The sequence below is a fragment of the Sipha flava genome, unplaced genomic scaffold (assembly GCF_003268045.1).
Source record: "Sipha flava isolate LNK unplaced genomic scaffold, YSA_version1 210_pilon_pilon, whole genome shotgun sequence".
Taxonomy (NCBI): domain Eukaryota; kingdom Metazoa; phylum Arthropoda; class Insecta; order Hemiptera; family Aphididae; genus Sipha; species Sipha flava.
This window is the reverse complement of record NW_020272822.1, coordinates 148,804-164,243: the sequence shown is the minus strand read 5'-3', so window position 1 is coordinate 164,243 and position 15,440 is coordinate 148,804. Positions and strand designations below refer to the sequence as shown.

Here is a 15,440-nt window from a genome sequence, read left to right as displayed (position 1 = left end):
TATATTTTATTTTGGATCTGTAGGCCTATGTCAGAAGGGTTATATGTATTTTTGATGTTGTTGATAGCACTGAGAGAGTCGGTGAAGATAATGGTGTCTTGGAGGTGGTGTTCGGTTATTAAATCAAGAGCTTTAATTATGGCGAATGACTCTGCTGTAAAAATTGAACAGGAGCTTGGAAGTTTGTATAAGAATTCAGTGTTGTTCCAGATTACTGCAGCTCCGACCCCGACTTGGTTTTTGGACGCATCCGTGTACATTTTTTCGCTATGGATGTTTTGGATAAGGTGCAAATATTCTTGTTTGTATATAGACGGGGCTGTGTCTTTTTTTTTTTTAATTTAGAGAGTTCGGTGTTAGCTTCATTGAAATTTTTCCATTGGGGAGTGAGGGGAGGCGTAACATTTAATACATTAGAGATGTCTAAATTGTTCTCATGGAGTAGTGTTGATAATGTTTTGAGCTTTGGGTTGAAGTCGAGAGTCGGAAGGGTGCTTGCTAATTTTAATTCATGATTTAATGTTATTTTAAGTCTTCTTATATCAAGTGGGGGTATGCCGGCTAAGTTATATATGCTGGGTATTGGACTTGAACGATAAGCGCCGATTGACATACGGAGACCTGCGTTGTGAATTGTATCAAGTTTTTTTTTTGTCGATTTATTTGCTGTGGTCCTAATAAAGGATCCGTAGTCAAGTTTGGAGAGTATAAGTGACTTATAGATTGTTAGCAAAATGTGTGTTTTGGAGCCCCATGATGTGTGGGATAACATTTTTATAATATTTAGGCGTGGAGAGATTGATGTTTTCAGTGAATTGATATGATGGGTCCATGAGCATCTTTTGTCAAATGTTATGCCGAGTATTTTGATTGTATTATTATTTTTTAAGTAATGATCGCCCATTTTTATGTTAATTTGATTTTGAGTGCGCTTGCGTGTAAATACAATGCATTGTGATTTTTCAGGTGAAAAAGTGAATCCGGATGTTTGAGTCCATTTTTGGAGGTTGTTGATGGCGAGTTGTAGGTGGGTTTGGACTGTTTCTAGGTTTTTGCTTCGGCAATAAATGTTAAAGTCATCCGCGTAAAGGGTAGATTGGACAGGTACGGATATGTTTTGAGTGATATTGTTGATGGCTATAAGGAAAAGAGTAACGGATATGGTTGATCCTTGAGGGACTCCGTTAATCTGTGAGAACACCTCCGATAGCGTATGGTTAATTCTTACTTGGAATGTTCTTGTTTTTAGAAAATTTCTGACAAAATTGAATAATTGATTCTGGCTGAGTACTTTAGAGAGACTATTTAGTATATATGGTTTCCATGTTGTGTCGTAGGCTTTCATCAAATCTAAACTAATCATACCTAAATATTGATTCTCTGAGTATGTGTTTTGTATTTCTGTATGTATTTTAGAAAGACAGTTGTATGTACCTTTATTTTTGCGGAATGCACATTGTTCAGGCGTGAAATAATTAGACTGTTCTAAGAACCATATTAAACGTTGATTTACAATTTTTTCTAAAAGTTTACATAGAGAATTTAAAAGGGAAATGGGACGGTATCCTTCCGGTGAGAATTTGTTTTTTCCTGGTTTAATGATAGGGATTACAATACTGTTTCTCCAGTTTTGTGGGAATACGTTGTGGTTCCAGATGGTGTTGTAAATTTGTAGGAGTATTTGGAGCGTATCATTGCTAAAGTTTTGTATAAAACTATAAGGAATATTGTCCGGTCCTGTACTTTTGCTTTTACATCTTTTAAGAGCTAACTGGATTTCATGTAATGTAATTGGACTATTTAAATTGGTCTGATGGATATTTTGCGGTGCTATTGGAGAGGGATGGAGTGGAGGTTTGTTTGCGTTCTCCTTTAAGAAATCGTGGCTGTACATTTCATTGCTAGAGTTTTTTTGGAAATATTGTCCTAGGTGATGAGCAATTGAAGATGGATTAGTGTTTAACGATGAGTTGGTGATAAGGTATATATTGTTATGTTTTTTTCGACCCTGTAATGAACGAATTTTGTTCCACATTATGTGGGGATCGACTTGAGCTCCGATGTTGGATGTGAAGTTTCGCCATGTTTGAGTTTTATTGGTTTTAACTAAGAATCTTGTTTTAGCTCTGAGTTCTTTTAGTTTAATATGGTCCTCGAGTGATCTTGTTTTTATAAATGTTTTAAGTGCTTTATTTTTGAGAGAAATATATTTTTTTATTTCATTGTTCCACCATGGGACTTGTGGTTTTTTGTTGAAAGATTTTGAGTAGCCGATTGTTTGTTCTGCTGCCTCAATGATGTTCTCTGTAAATTTAGCGACTGTTTTATCGATATTTACTTCATTGTTGGTGTAATCTGAATCATTGGTTTTAATTTGGAGAAGGTTAGCAAAAAGTATCCAGTCAGGATTTTTGAGGTTCCATTTTATTGTAGAGTGTCTCGATTGAGATGAGTTGGAGATGAATTGTATAGAGATTGGAAGGTGGTCACTATTATATATTTCGTTTAATACTTGCCAGTTAAGTCTATGTGCTATTGTGGGTGTAGAGAAAGATAGGTCGATAGCTGAAAGGTTTCTATTTGAAGGATTTATTCGGGTTTGCTCGTTGTTGTTTAGTATGACAATATTATCTTGTTCTAGTAATTTTTCTATAATTTTTCCTCTTGAATCAGTTTTATATGAGCCCCATGTAAGACTATGGCTGTTAAAGTCTCCTACTATGATAAAGGGTCTCGGTAATTGTTTGATAATGTTTTCTAAATCTGTGAGTGTGAAGCTGGATTGATTTGGAATGTATATATTACAGAGGGTAGTTTTTGTTTCTAGAGTGATTGTTATCGCGATTGCTTCTAGGTTTGTTTGAGTAGGAATTTCTTCCCAAGGAAAGGAGTTATTAATGTAGGTGCACACGCCGCCACTGGCCCTCCGGCAATCGCTGCGATTTTTTTTTGCGTATTGGTAGTTGTTTATATTAGGGGGAGATTCATCGTATTTGAGATTCGTCTCTTGGAGACATATTGCGATAGGTTGATGTAAATTAATTATAAGTTTGATTTCGTCGATATTTTTACAGAGTCCATTGAGGTTCCATTGAACTATATTTGTATATTGTGACTGCATTTTATATTGATTTTTGTTTATATATATTTATTGAGGGTTGTTTGGGTCAGTGGAGAGGGCTTTATCGAGGAGAGTATTGCATAGTCTCGTAAGTCTGTTTTTTATACTAAGACTGTTCATTTTAGGTCGGACGGTATCGATCATTTCGATCATTTCTAGACATGTGATGTTGAATTGTTCTAGTACCGGGGCTGGGTTAGATATGCTAAGAGTGTTTTCGATTATGTACTTGAATTGTTCGTAATTTATTTTCTTGTTCGATATTACCTCAATACTGGTTTTTATGGGTTCAAATATTTCGTCTAGCTTTAATATTATTTGATCAATGGAATTGGAGCGTTTTACTTTTTTGGTTAATGGATGAATTATTTTATTTGGATTTGAAGTCGAATGGGTAGTACTATTTGAAGTCGTGTTTTGGGAATATGATTTAGGGGGTGGAGAGTTGGTATCGAGACTTGATGATGTTGAGGATAGTGCTGGTCTTTTATTTGTGTCAGTTGAGGGAATGAGCGTTTTTTCTTCTTGTGTTGGTGTTGACGTTATTGGAACGTGATGTAAAAGGGGTTAGCGCGTTGCTTATATCAGTGTTGTTTTCTGTTGGAATATTTATTGGTGGTACGTTAGAAGATTCAAAGAAAAAATGAACTTGATGCTTCTCAAACATTGTTAAAGAAACTTGCCTCAGAACATGATAAAATAAATTTACTTTATCCATGCCTCAGGACCCAAAAATATTATATATACAAAAAATAAAATGTATAAGGTTCGTGTAATAACAATTGTCATAATTTATGACCTAATCGGGGAGGAACCAGTGTTTCTCAACTTTTAATAAACCGTGAAGGTGTATTTAATAGAGAATTATCTGATTTTTGATTATAAAATAGTAAATAAAAATATACTATTTACCGAATTTACCATTTGATTATCGGACAAATAATTGCCGACTTTTTAAAATTTCTTAGAGTGAAGCATTTTCCATAGTCTGCCCCCCTCCAAATGACATCCCTGGTTACAGCCCTCTTTAGAGGAATAACCTTAGCAGGGAAAAATTGTTGGTGTTCATATATAATATTGCCTACATTTAACCCCTTTTTTGCAGCTATCAAAATGTGATAACATTGATAAAATGATAACATCATTTTCATTTTAATGGTTATATACATTGCTAAACTTAAATTATAATAGTTAAATACATTTAATAATATGCAATTCGAAAAAATACAATATCGTAGTTTAAAATTTAAAATTTCAAGTTTTAACCATGGATCCCATCAACAAAGATTTAGTCATTTCCAAATACAAAAACCATCTATTCCTAAATTTGTTGCAAAATCATCTTGCGCAGTATTTAAAATACAAAATTGGATTATTAATATATTTTACTAACTATTTGGCGGTTCCATGTCATTTGACCCGGTAAATAATATCCGGCGACAAATGAACCGCGACATTTGGTCCAATGAAAACATATCCTGTATCAAAAATATCCGGGGAAAAAATATCCGATAATTTTTCATAATTGACAAATTTGTTTAAAATAGTTATTTAAGTAATTATTATAAATGTTTTTTACTACAAAAAGTGATATTCTGTACGTTTAAATTTGTTTCAAATAAAATTAGTATGATATCGTCAAGTCTTAGATTATAAGAATAGTACAGACTGACAAAATATAATATTATATTATAATATAATAATATAATAATATTATTTCGAAGAAACTTGGATTGAGCGTACAGTTCGTAGAAGAAGAAAAAATCCAATATTTCCCATAGAAATGTGGAACTATTACAATTATGTAGTTATGGATTTCCCTCGAACTACTAATAACGCTGTTGAGGGTTGGCATCATGCTTTTAATACAAGTTTAGGATCTCACCATACCACGATATGGAAATTTATCAACTTCTTGAAGAAAGAACAAGAGCTGTAAGAGACAAAAATCGAGAAAATTAATTTAGGTGAGATTAATCCAGGAAAAAATAAGAACCTTGACAAACGTTTAAAAAAATGTACAAAATTATGATTATACCAATTTGCTTAATTATTTAAAAGGCATCGCTCATAATATCAATTTTTAATTTTATAGTTTAAAGACTTATAGAGATATTTATATTCTGAATTATATATAATATTTTACTTAAAAATAACATGTTTTTGTTTAAAAAATGTTCGATTATAAGACTATATTATTTATTTTTATTTTTCATATTTTGAATAACAATAAAAAAATTATCGGATATTTTTAATACAGAATATGTTTTCACCGGACCAAATGTCGCGGATCATTTGTCGCCCGAAATCATTTACCGGATCAAATGACGGGTCACCCTATTTAGCCCATAACACTCATATTATAAACATTTCAATGTTGTAATATAATAAGAAAATTCTTAATAAATAATACAAGCGATGTTTTAAATGTTCATTCATATGACGATCATTCTTATAGCATTAAAAGAAAATGAATTTCTTAATATATTGTTGAAATGTATCTTTTAAATGACGATCGTAAGTGAATATTGTGTATTTTTTTCGAATTATATATTATTAAAATTATTTAACTATTTTAATTTAAATTTAGCAATATATAAAACTACTACAAATAAAAATGATATTATTGATTTATCAATGTTAACACATTTTGATAGCTGCAAAAAAGGGGCTAAATGTAGGCAATATTATATACGGCCACAAACATTTTTTTCCTAGGAAGATTCGTCTCTTTAATACCCTATCCCCACTGTTAAAGTTAGGGTCATGATAAAATAAATAGCAATTGCTCCGTGATACGACGACCTTATACACGGTAATATATTACCGGTCAGTGGCGCATGCACTGCGTTCCGCAAGTCGTCTCACCCGTGGACGACGACCACCCCGCCGACCAGCGAGCACCCGTCGACCGTCGCCTGCCCGCACGCGCGGCCATTTTGATTGTTGTGCTCGTCGTGATATGTGTGTGTTCACAGCGTTACGCTAAACCGTCCGGTGTTTATTTGTTAGGTTTTGTTTATTTCTTTCGTTGTTCCACTCGCTCGACGTGTCGCATCCCACAGTCGTCACCACCGACCGACCGTGCACGTGGCGCGCCTAGGGGTCACCGCCATCGTCTTCGTCGTTTGTCCGAGAACCTGTATCCATGTTTCAGTCGGACCCTTCCGCCGCAGCTTGACGACGACCACCATTGCCGTCAGCAACGAGCGTTGTCCTTTCTTGTCGCGATAGGCCATCGACTCTCGATCAGCAGCTAGCCAAGGTAAGCTGCGCTCGTAAAAGAACCGCCGTGATGATGCTGGTTTATGCCCAGGGGCACGCCAACATCACAATTATTATAATAATATAACATAATATAATGTTATCTTGATATTATTACGTATTCATATCGTACACACTTAAACATAATGTTTATAATATATTTTTATTTTGTTCTGAACCTTGTATATTATGTATATGTGTGTCTATGAATATTTAATATATATATATCTAATTCATATGTACTTATGCATTTTATCTTCTTTCTCTTTCATTAGTTTTCAGCGAAAACAATTTTTTTTTTTTAACAATATTTTAAATTCGTTTTTAAATTCAATCCGTGAGTACATTTCGATATACCGATATTCGATTTAGTTTTTTTTTTAAATCAGTTTGTGTCGTGAAAAACAGTCATCAATCGCGTGTAGCTCTGTCTTCCGTAAACTTTGTTTTAAGTATTGAAGTCATGTATTTAACGACAAAAAGTGTGTTCCCGTTAAATATTTCGGCACCTCGATATGCTCGCTGCGATGGAAGGTAAGATCTACCAGAAAACAGCGATCTTTGGGCGGGCTATAAAGGTTTAATGGTCCTTATATTGAATTTAAATTATTTTAGTTTGTATCATTTATTTAATTTAAACTTTCTTGATATAATATGCCGTGATTTTGTTTAAAGTTCAGGAAATTATTTTTAGATAAATTTCACCTATATGTGCTTCTTATCCTGAACTTTATATTATTATTTTATTTCTTACGTATGTTTCAACTTGAATAATTTATATTATCAATGCTCAGGTGTTGTGTACATAACGTGCACAAATGGAATCAGAAAATTCTTCTAATTCTGATGACTCTCAATCAAATGCTTCAAGCCAATCTGCGTCGCCTGACAATGTTAACAGAGATCAATCTGTTAGCGGTTCGCCTTCGGCATCCAGCCATAATTCTGCTCCCCAAAGTCCTGACAATAATACATCTGGATCTCAAAGTATAGATAATGGTGTGCAAGAACATGAAGATCCTCAATCACCTGATAGTTTGTCATCAAAATCTAAAAGTATTGCTGACGAATCTTGTAGTCCTGAACATCAAAGTGATGAGCTGCAAAGTCCAAGTTCAGGATCAAGTTCATCAAGCCGTGCCTCTTCAACAGCAGGATCTCCAGACAGAAATAGTCACTCAAGAGCATCATCAAGAAGTAATGAATCTGATAAAGAGCCAAAAGAACCCAGAGATAATTATTTATCGGATGTATCTGATGAAGACTCAATGGACAATATAAATGATGATAATGCTTCCCAAGTATATAAGTTATTATAATACATTTAATAAATATGTATATTAATCTTTTATTATTCTAGAAAAGTGCTAAGGAGTGGAAAAGCGACCATGATACTAATGATTCTCCAGCAAAAGATACTATTCTTCCAGTTAATGGTCATAACAACTTAGATGCTAAAACGGAACCTAATGTTGTTAATGATCCTGAAGAACCATTGGATTTTGAAGCTGAAGATGGTGAAGATGGAGAATGTGATGAACCAAAACCAGTCAAAGAAGTTCCTGAAGTTGAAGAAGTAAAAGAACCAGAGGAACTAGAAGAAGGTGAAGTTTCTGATGAAGGGGAACATCGCCCAGAAGAAACAGAACCTAGGCCAATATGTCGATTTTATTCAAGAGGTCAATGTACTTGGGGTGCAAGTTGTCGGTGAGTAATATGATGGTAAAAATGTAAATAGACCTAAATGAATCTATCAAGAATGGTCTATCTAGATTTTTGCACCCGGGCGTTGCTGACAAAGGCAATTATTCAATGTTTGAAATGGTACGTCCAGTACCTCCACCTGGCAATCTACCATTTTATCCACCAGATTCTTTCCGAGGACATGAAAGAACTTTGGTAAATATTGTTATTAACGTTAGTAAAAGATTTTAAAACTTTTATTGACAAAAATAATTCATCAATTAGATACCTGGAGTTCCAGTTGCTCCTATTAAAAAAGATGTACCTCCTGTGGAATCTGCTTGGGAAAGAGGATTGCGTCAAGCTAAAGAGGTAAATGAACACTTAAATCATAGTATTCAAAGAGGATAGACTAAAAATGTGAAAATATTTTTTAAACTAGCACTAGTACAACTACAATAAAAAATAGTATGATAGTAAAGATAGTATGCAGTGGACTGTTTTCTATTATTAATTTTACCTTGATTCATATTAACTTGAACATATTTAGTTCTTATTATGAGATAAATTTATGAAAACTAAACACTTTATTTTATTTTATATTTGATTTATTTTTTGATAAATAAATGTGTTAAATCATTTTAAAATATATTACAGTTGCAGTCTAAATTAAATTCAAGTCAATTTAAATTAAAAAAAAAAGTAATAATGATAATAAAATAATTAATAATTATAACTATGTGTTACTTTAATAATAATAATTTTAATAATAGTAGTGGTAGTACAAAATAAAATCAGATATTATGGATCCTCGTTAGATAATTTCATGATTTGCTACTAATAATTATTTTAAAATTGTTAAAGTTAATGATAAGACAAAAAAAAAAAAATAGAAGCTACCAAATTACTGGTGAAGAACAAAAAATTTGTCATTGCTTAATTATACTGGGATATCTATATTTTCATCTATGTTTTTAGAAACCTTGATTTTGTTGTCATTTCATTAAATAATTTTTTCAAGAATTAAGATTTTTTATTTTTTGTTACTGAGGGCATAAGTATATGATATTAAGATACATAAAAATAAGTTTTCGTGTAGTATTATCAGATTATCGTGTATGCATTTTATTTCTATAATTGTATTATGTTGCAAACTAATTACTAGGGCTCGGAACTTAATACACTTATGCATTCAAAAAAGTATAAATATGCACTTATATTTTATTTTTGTATACAAAATTTTCATTTGCACAAATTTTATAAAATTATAAATTTAGAAAAAGCAAAGTATTGAAAATAATTCTGATTTTTAATTTTTAATTATAATTTAAAAAATTAATAATAATAAAATAGCATTAAAAATGTTTATTGAATAAAAAAATAATTTATTGAATGTTCAATAATCATTGAGTTATTTTCTTAGAAAAGTATTTATAGAAAATCATTGTATTTTGATAGCAGCTGTTCCTATTTGATATTTGTATATATTATTTTAGATAAAGCTTGCTGTAGTTATAATTTATAAATATATACAGTATGTCCCATAAGTCCTGTATCACCCTTAATATCGGTAAATCAATATATTTAAATGCGGTTTTTTTTTTTTTTTTACGATTCTTAGTATGGAAATTCTGATTGAATGGCATAAAATTTAATTTTTTATCCATTTATGAATATTCAATTTTTTAAATAGCCATTTTCTTGAGCATATTTTTTAAAACAGTTAAAAAATTATATATATTAAAATTGAATAAAAAATGACCAAGTTATGTTTTTCAATAATTAGAACAAAAATATTAATTGTTTCACGTTTCAATAATCCAGTGCTTTGGCCTCTTAAGTCATCGGACTTAATACCAATAGATTTTTTTTTTATGGGGTTATTTGAAAAATCTTGTGTATCCGTCGTGTTCATTGCCTGATCTTCGTGATAAAATTGAATAAAATATTCGAAATATTTTACCTGAGACATTAGAAAATGTTAAAAACGATTAAACATTATGTTAACTGTTTTACTATGAGAATGCGGTATTTCATCTCTTTCAGTAGCCATGAAGTAATGTTAGTGTTATATATAATTTCATTCTATATAAAAAAATAATTTAAAAAATTTATTATTGTAACCTTATCATGACAATTCATATTATAAAAATATTACATGCCTAAAATATCTAACTAAATGTAAAATAGTTCTTGGGACCTAGTATTATTGCATCACTCAATCTACTTGAACTCATTAAGATACTAAATTTTATATCATAAGAACTTATAAATATTATATTATTCATAGTAGGTAATTATAATAAATTGAATAGTTAATGAATTATATACAATCAATTTCTTCAATGTTCTAAAAATTAAAAAATCTTTGTAAATGTAAAGTACATCACTTATCATCTGTCATTGTTTACAAATAGACAATCAATTTTCATATTAGATTATTATTGTTATTAACAAGCTTTGAAAGAAATAAAGTTTTTGTTAATTAAATAAAATTTTTTTTTTGTCTATTTGGTTTAACTTATGAACTTTTCAATATGGTAGACTCAAATTTAGGCGGTTCTATATTTAAATAGTAATTTCTGTTTTATAATTTTAGATACTTAAAAAATCTAATAAGAAAAAAGAAACAGATATAGACTTTGAAGAGAAAAAAATGAATTTAACATCAAATCAAGAAGAAGTTGAAAAAGAGAATGATTACTATTCGCAACGTCCAACTAGTCCAACTGCTTCACCTACTATAAGCCCGCCTATTGAAAGATTGTTAGTACTAAATAAATACAAATTTGAGTAACTAACTTAATTTTATTTTTATTTTTACAGTAAAACTGATTTAGAAGCCCGACATCTTCGGGCTCCACTTCCAGATTCTTATGTGGATGATTTTATACCACCACCTGTAGACTTTTATCACCACCGACCAGAGTTTTGGCCTCCTCATCATGGTCGTCCACTTCCTCATTTTCCTCCTGGACATCCAATAGACTTTCATCCAGCCCCTAGAAGGAATCCATATTATCCATATCCACCACCAGACCCATATTATCATCCTGGGTTGAAACCTCATCATAGAGGATTACCTCCTAAATATCCACCTAATAGAGAAGTAATAGTGCAGCGTTCTGAGAAATCATACAGGTATAATAATTAAATACTGCTCCTTGATTTTTTTTTTTAACTATAAATATAATATTTTATTATAGTCCCCAACCTTCAGGACATCGAACTCGAAGAGATAGATCATCAAGCAGGCCCCGTAGAGGAGATGATTGGTCTGATCCATGGATGAGATCAAAATCCCCTGGAGGTCGGTCTAAACTTAGAGGAAGAAAGAAATCTTATTCATCTCATTCTTCATTTTCATCATCTAGGTATTAAATTGTGATCATATTAATCTTTTAAGTTATATAAATCCATATTGTGGTGTTTTTAGATCCAGCAGTAGTTCAAGTGCAACAACATTTAGCTCACGTAGTCGATCTAGAGGTAGATCTAATTCAATGAGTAAAAATAGAAAGAAGGTACCTACATCATTTAAAACATCTCCTGGTCGTAAACCAAATAGAAAACCAGGTGATTTTTATTTAATTAATATATTCATGTTTGCATGTATTTTACATATCATACTTACCCAGGTTATTCATATACGATACTCATATATCAGCTATATCAGTGTTTTCTAACTTTATTGCTAAAATTGTACATAAATGTCCTATATGTTGGGTAAACAATCATTAAAAAAAAAAAAAAATCTAGTATGTTTTAATATAATGACATTACTAATCATTTTATTATATATTTTATATTATACTTGAACGAAATAGTGCAAGAACTGAATTCTGATATATATGTATATAATTATATTTTGATAACTAAGACATTTTCCTTATCATTAGTATACAAATAGCACCTATTAAAGATATTTTACCACCCAATGTTGGGCCGCAATCCATAAGTTGGAAAACTCTTAGCTGTACCATATTCATATTGATTATTATCACACTAAATAAACACAAAAAAGTTTAAAAAAACCAGAACCAATTATTTTTATAAATATACTTAATTACTATATCAAGTATAATGATCTATCTTTACTATCAGCTGATAATTTAAGTCAATAAAAATGTATGTGGGTGATGTAAAATGACTGACCGTGCATTTTCATCACCTTTGAATATGAGTCTGGAATGACCTCTTGTCATTTAAAATTGTACTTTTAATTTTTTATTAATATTTAATTAATAAAATTAATATATCATTTAATTTTATCAATATATTTAAGAAATATTAATTTTTTTTATTTCAAAATTATACCAAAATTACATGACTTAGGTTTTTTTTTTTATCATTATGCCCAGGAAAATTTTTATTAATTTAAATCATTATAAAATTTTAATTCTATACATTTTTCTTTTATTTTTAAGAGAGAAATCCATCACCAGATGCATTTGAAAAAAAATCGATGAGCCGAGCAATGAATCCTCCAGTGCCAACTAATAGATGGTCTGTTTCGCCAACAAATGCAACACCTTCTATTCCACCTTTACAAAGGTAAATAATTTTGTTTATAACCAATTGTAAAATATTTCAATACCTTATGTTTAGAGCAAGACAAATGCCAATGCCACCCAGATTTGCTGTAAATAAAACAAGTGGAGCAAAATCTCCTACTACTACTCACACCTCTTCATCTTCATCAAGCAGTGAATCTGCGTCTGGTTCTGGCTCTTCTGAATCATCTGATTCAAGTGGTACTGAATCTTCATCTGAAGAAGGTGGAAGTCCAAAACATAAAAAACAAGGGTTACTATCTCCTGATAAATTAGTTAAAAAAGGGACTTTTAAAGTATGTACTGTAAATATAAATTTAATTTTAATATATATATTATATATTTTAATTTGTATTTTGTTTCTTTTTCTTTAAACAATACAGAAATCCCAAATTAAACTTAATCTTAAGAAAAAAATGGCAGCTCCTCTTATTGTTCCTGTCAAAAAAGGTTAATTTCTAAAACTTCCAATTTATTATTAAAACTAAAAGTAGAATTATAAATTATTTCTTATTTTACAGAAAAATTTGCTGTTCAGGGAAAGAAGAGATCGTTAGAATCTGATAATGATGAGACCAAAGGTTCCTCTCCTCCCAGAGTAAGCATCTCCAAATATTTTTATTATTTATTAATTTATGACCAAAAAAAAATGATTACCTTTTGTCACAGGTATATTAGCTTTGGTTTTGCTTAAAACTTTTTAGTTATTTAAATAATTAAAAGGAACATAAATGATTTAGCAAGACTAAATTAAAAAATTTTTGTAGGTATTTTTCTATTATTATTTTTTTTTTTCACATTAGAATTGACGACGATCCTGGAAAGATTTTCCTTTAACCTTAGGAAACTAGAAAACCACTTTTAAAAAATGAAAAAATGCATTATTTAAAAATATTGACATTACTCACTTTAATTAAAATCAATACATTTTCTACCTATTTAATTCAGGACTAATTTATATTAAAATATTATATGCATTGCTATTGTATAAATTCACACTTGGTGAAAGTTGTTACTGATATTTTGTTACATTTCATGAGAAGAAAAAAATTTAATCAAATTTAATTTTTGAAGCATAATAAAAACAACAGTTATGTTTGTAATTTAAAATAAAATTATATTATTTAAATAAATATATAAAATATATTTGTGTACTTAATACTTATTTAATATAATAACTATAAAGGTAGAGTTCATTTTTTTGCAATACATATTTAGAAACACTGTATTTCCAGTTAATCTATCATGTTTTTCATGTTTGAAAATTGTTTTTTTTTTTTTTTTTTAATATGAACTATAAATTTATATATGTTATTTGATCTGTAACTGTTACATCTATTATCTGTGAAGTAGAAATTGAAACTGAATAGATATCAAGATATAAAATTAGCAAAAGATAATTTTTTTACTTAAACGTCAAAATACAATTTTTATAATTACTAGATAAAAACCATAAGGACCTGATATTTTATAGATGAAGATTATAAATAAAGACAATTATATATATTTTTAAAAGTTATTTTGGATTATAGACAGAAAAATGTTTGTTTATTGGCCAAAAATTAATTTTACTCTATTAGGTACCAGTTATTATATTTTCACATTCTATATATTCATATTATTTATCACTAAAATTATTGTATTAACAACAATTAAGTTGTTTTTTTATGTTATTGTTTTTCATTTAACATTATTTTGGTAACAGAAGAAAGGAGGAGTAGCTCCATCTAGACGAGAAGAGTTATTGAAACAATTGAAGGCTGTGGAAGATGCCATTGCCCGCAAAAAGTCCAAAGTTACATTGTAAATAGTTTATTTTAATGAATATAAGTATAATTGTTGACTTATTGATTGATTAAATGTCTATATGTACATACATTTAAGTTCATTAATATTTTAAAATAAATGGTTTTTACCTTATAAATGATACATGTCACATTATCAGTTTTTGTATATTTATACATGTTTTAGTCAAAATTGATAATATAATTGAAAAAAAAATGGTTTATGTGTTTTTAAACAAGCCTACATTCCAATTGCACCATTCCTTTTAATTTGTTAAAGCAGTTTTACATTTTTAAATGCTAACACGGCCTAATATAATGTTTTAATGTTCAGTGTATTTATTTATTATTATTTTTACAATTTTTTGTTTAAAAACTGATATAAAAATTGATAATTGATAATTGATAAATAGTAATAATAAAGTGTATTTATTCTATGGAATAGTAAAAATAAAATACATTAAATAATTTTAATCTTATATATTACTTGTTATGCCATAGATTTAATCTATATACTGTATTTATCTAGTTATATGATAAAAAAAAAGTAGTTGCTGGGAAAAAATGAAGTGTATAAGGAACTTTTTTATCAAATTCTAGAGTTTTATTATTTTAAATTATTTTAATTTTCTTTTATTGTGTTATAGGTTTAATGCTAATCTTTGTCTGTATAGTCGTTGTCTGCAAAACTGATAGAATTCGATTTCTCTTGTAAAATTTTGTCTCACTATGTCTTTTACAGCTTCACTGACAGTTGGTTTGAATGCATTTTGGTTGACCTTATGCAGTCCCATTTCGCCTGTTAACATATTTTTACTTGAATATTTGTCTATTACTAATACTCTTAATAAAATTAAGAGTATAAAAAAATATTTACCATAGTACACATTAGACGCTCCTCTAAAAAACCTTGGTATGTAATGTTCGAACACAGTTAAAGTGACGTTGAAATCTTCTAATACACCAACCACCGCATATTGTTGTTCCACCGAACGTTTTGCTCTCTCTAACGCTCCTTGCGAATTGAACGGACTA

At 29.7% G+C, this 15,440-nt stretch overlaps 2 protein-coding genes across 4 annotated transcripts in view; one reads left to right on the top strand and one right to left on the bottom strand.

Moving 5' to 3' along the window:
- Positions 1-6,014: 6,014 nt before the first annotated feature.
- LOC112682758 (zinc finger CCCH domain-containing protein 18) lies at positions 6,015-14,626 on the top strand. 3 transcript variants are annotated; one of them, XM_025553472.1, is made up of 15 exons: positions 6,015-6,386; positions 6,775-6,919; positions 7,180-7,686; positions 7,746-8,092; positions 8,158-8,284; positions 8,354-8,440; positions 10,668-10,834; positions 10,895-11,209; positions 11,275-11,442; positions 11,505-11,644; positions 12,496-12,622; positions 12,677-12,917; positions 13,005-13,071; positions 13,143-13,219; positions 14,327-14,626. In XM_025553472.1, exons 3-15 carry the CDS (start codon positions 7,204-7,206, stop codon positions 14,426-14,428), a joined length of 2,448 nt encoding a protein of 815 aa, XP_025409257.1. In that variant the 5' UTR covers positions 6,015-6,386; positions 6,775-6,919; positions 7,180-7,203; the 3' UTR covers positions 14,429-14,626. The 3 variants fall into 3 exon arrangements, with proteins under 3 accessions (XP_025409257.1, XP_025409256.1, XP_025409258.1); XM_025553471.1 differs by lacking the exon at positions 6,775-6,919; XM_025553473.1 differs by lacking the exons at positions 6,775-6,919; positions 14,327-14,626 and having other exon boundaries at positions 13,005-13,070; positions 13,141-13,219.
- Positions 14,627-14,880: 254 nt separating this feature from the next.
- The window catches only part of LOC112682779 (heparan sulfate 2-O-sulfotransferase pipe), a 35,490-nt gene continuing 34,930 nt past the window's right edge, over positions 14,881-15,440 (bottom strand). Inside the window, exons 8-9 of the mRNA XM_025553505.1 lie at positions 15,283-15,437; positions 14,881-15,204 (exon numbers count right to left, since the gene is read on the bottom strand). Coding sequence (XP_025409290.1) covers positions 15,047-15,204; positions 15,283-15,437 — 313 coding nt within the window. The 3' untranslated portion in view covers positions 14,881-15,046. The remainder of the gene's footprint in view (positions 15,205-15,282; positions 15,438-15,440) is intronic.

Coding starts and splice junctions, on each gene's coding strand:
- LOC112682758 (XM_025553471.1), top strand. CDS start 7,204: ATGGAATCAGAAAATTCTTCTAATTCTGATGACTCTCAATCAAATGCT. Junction 7,687..7,745: donor ATGATGATAATGCTTCCCAA/GTATATAAGTTA, acceptor TTATTATTCTAG/AAAAGTGCTAAGGAGTGGAA. Junction 12,623..12,676: donor TCTATTCCACCTTTACAAAG/GTAAATAATTTT, acceptor CCTTATGTTTAG/AGCAAGACAAATGCCAATGC.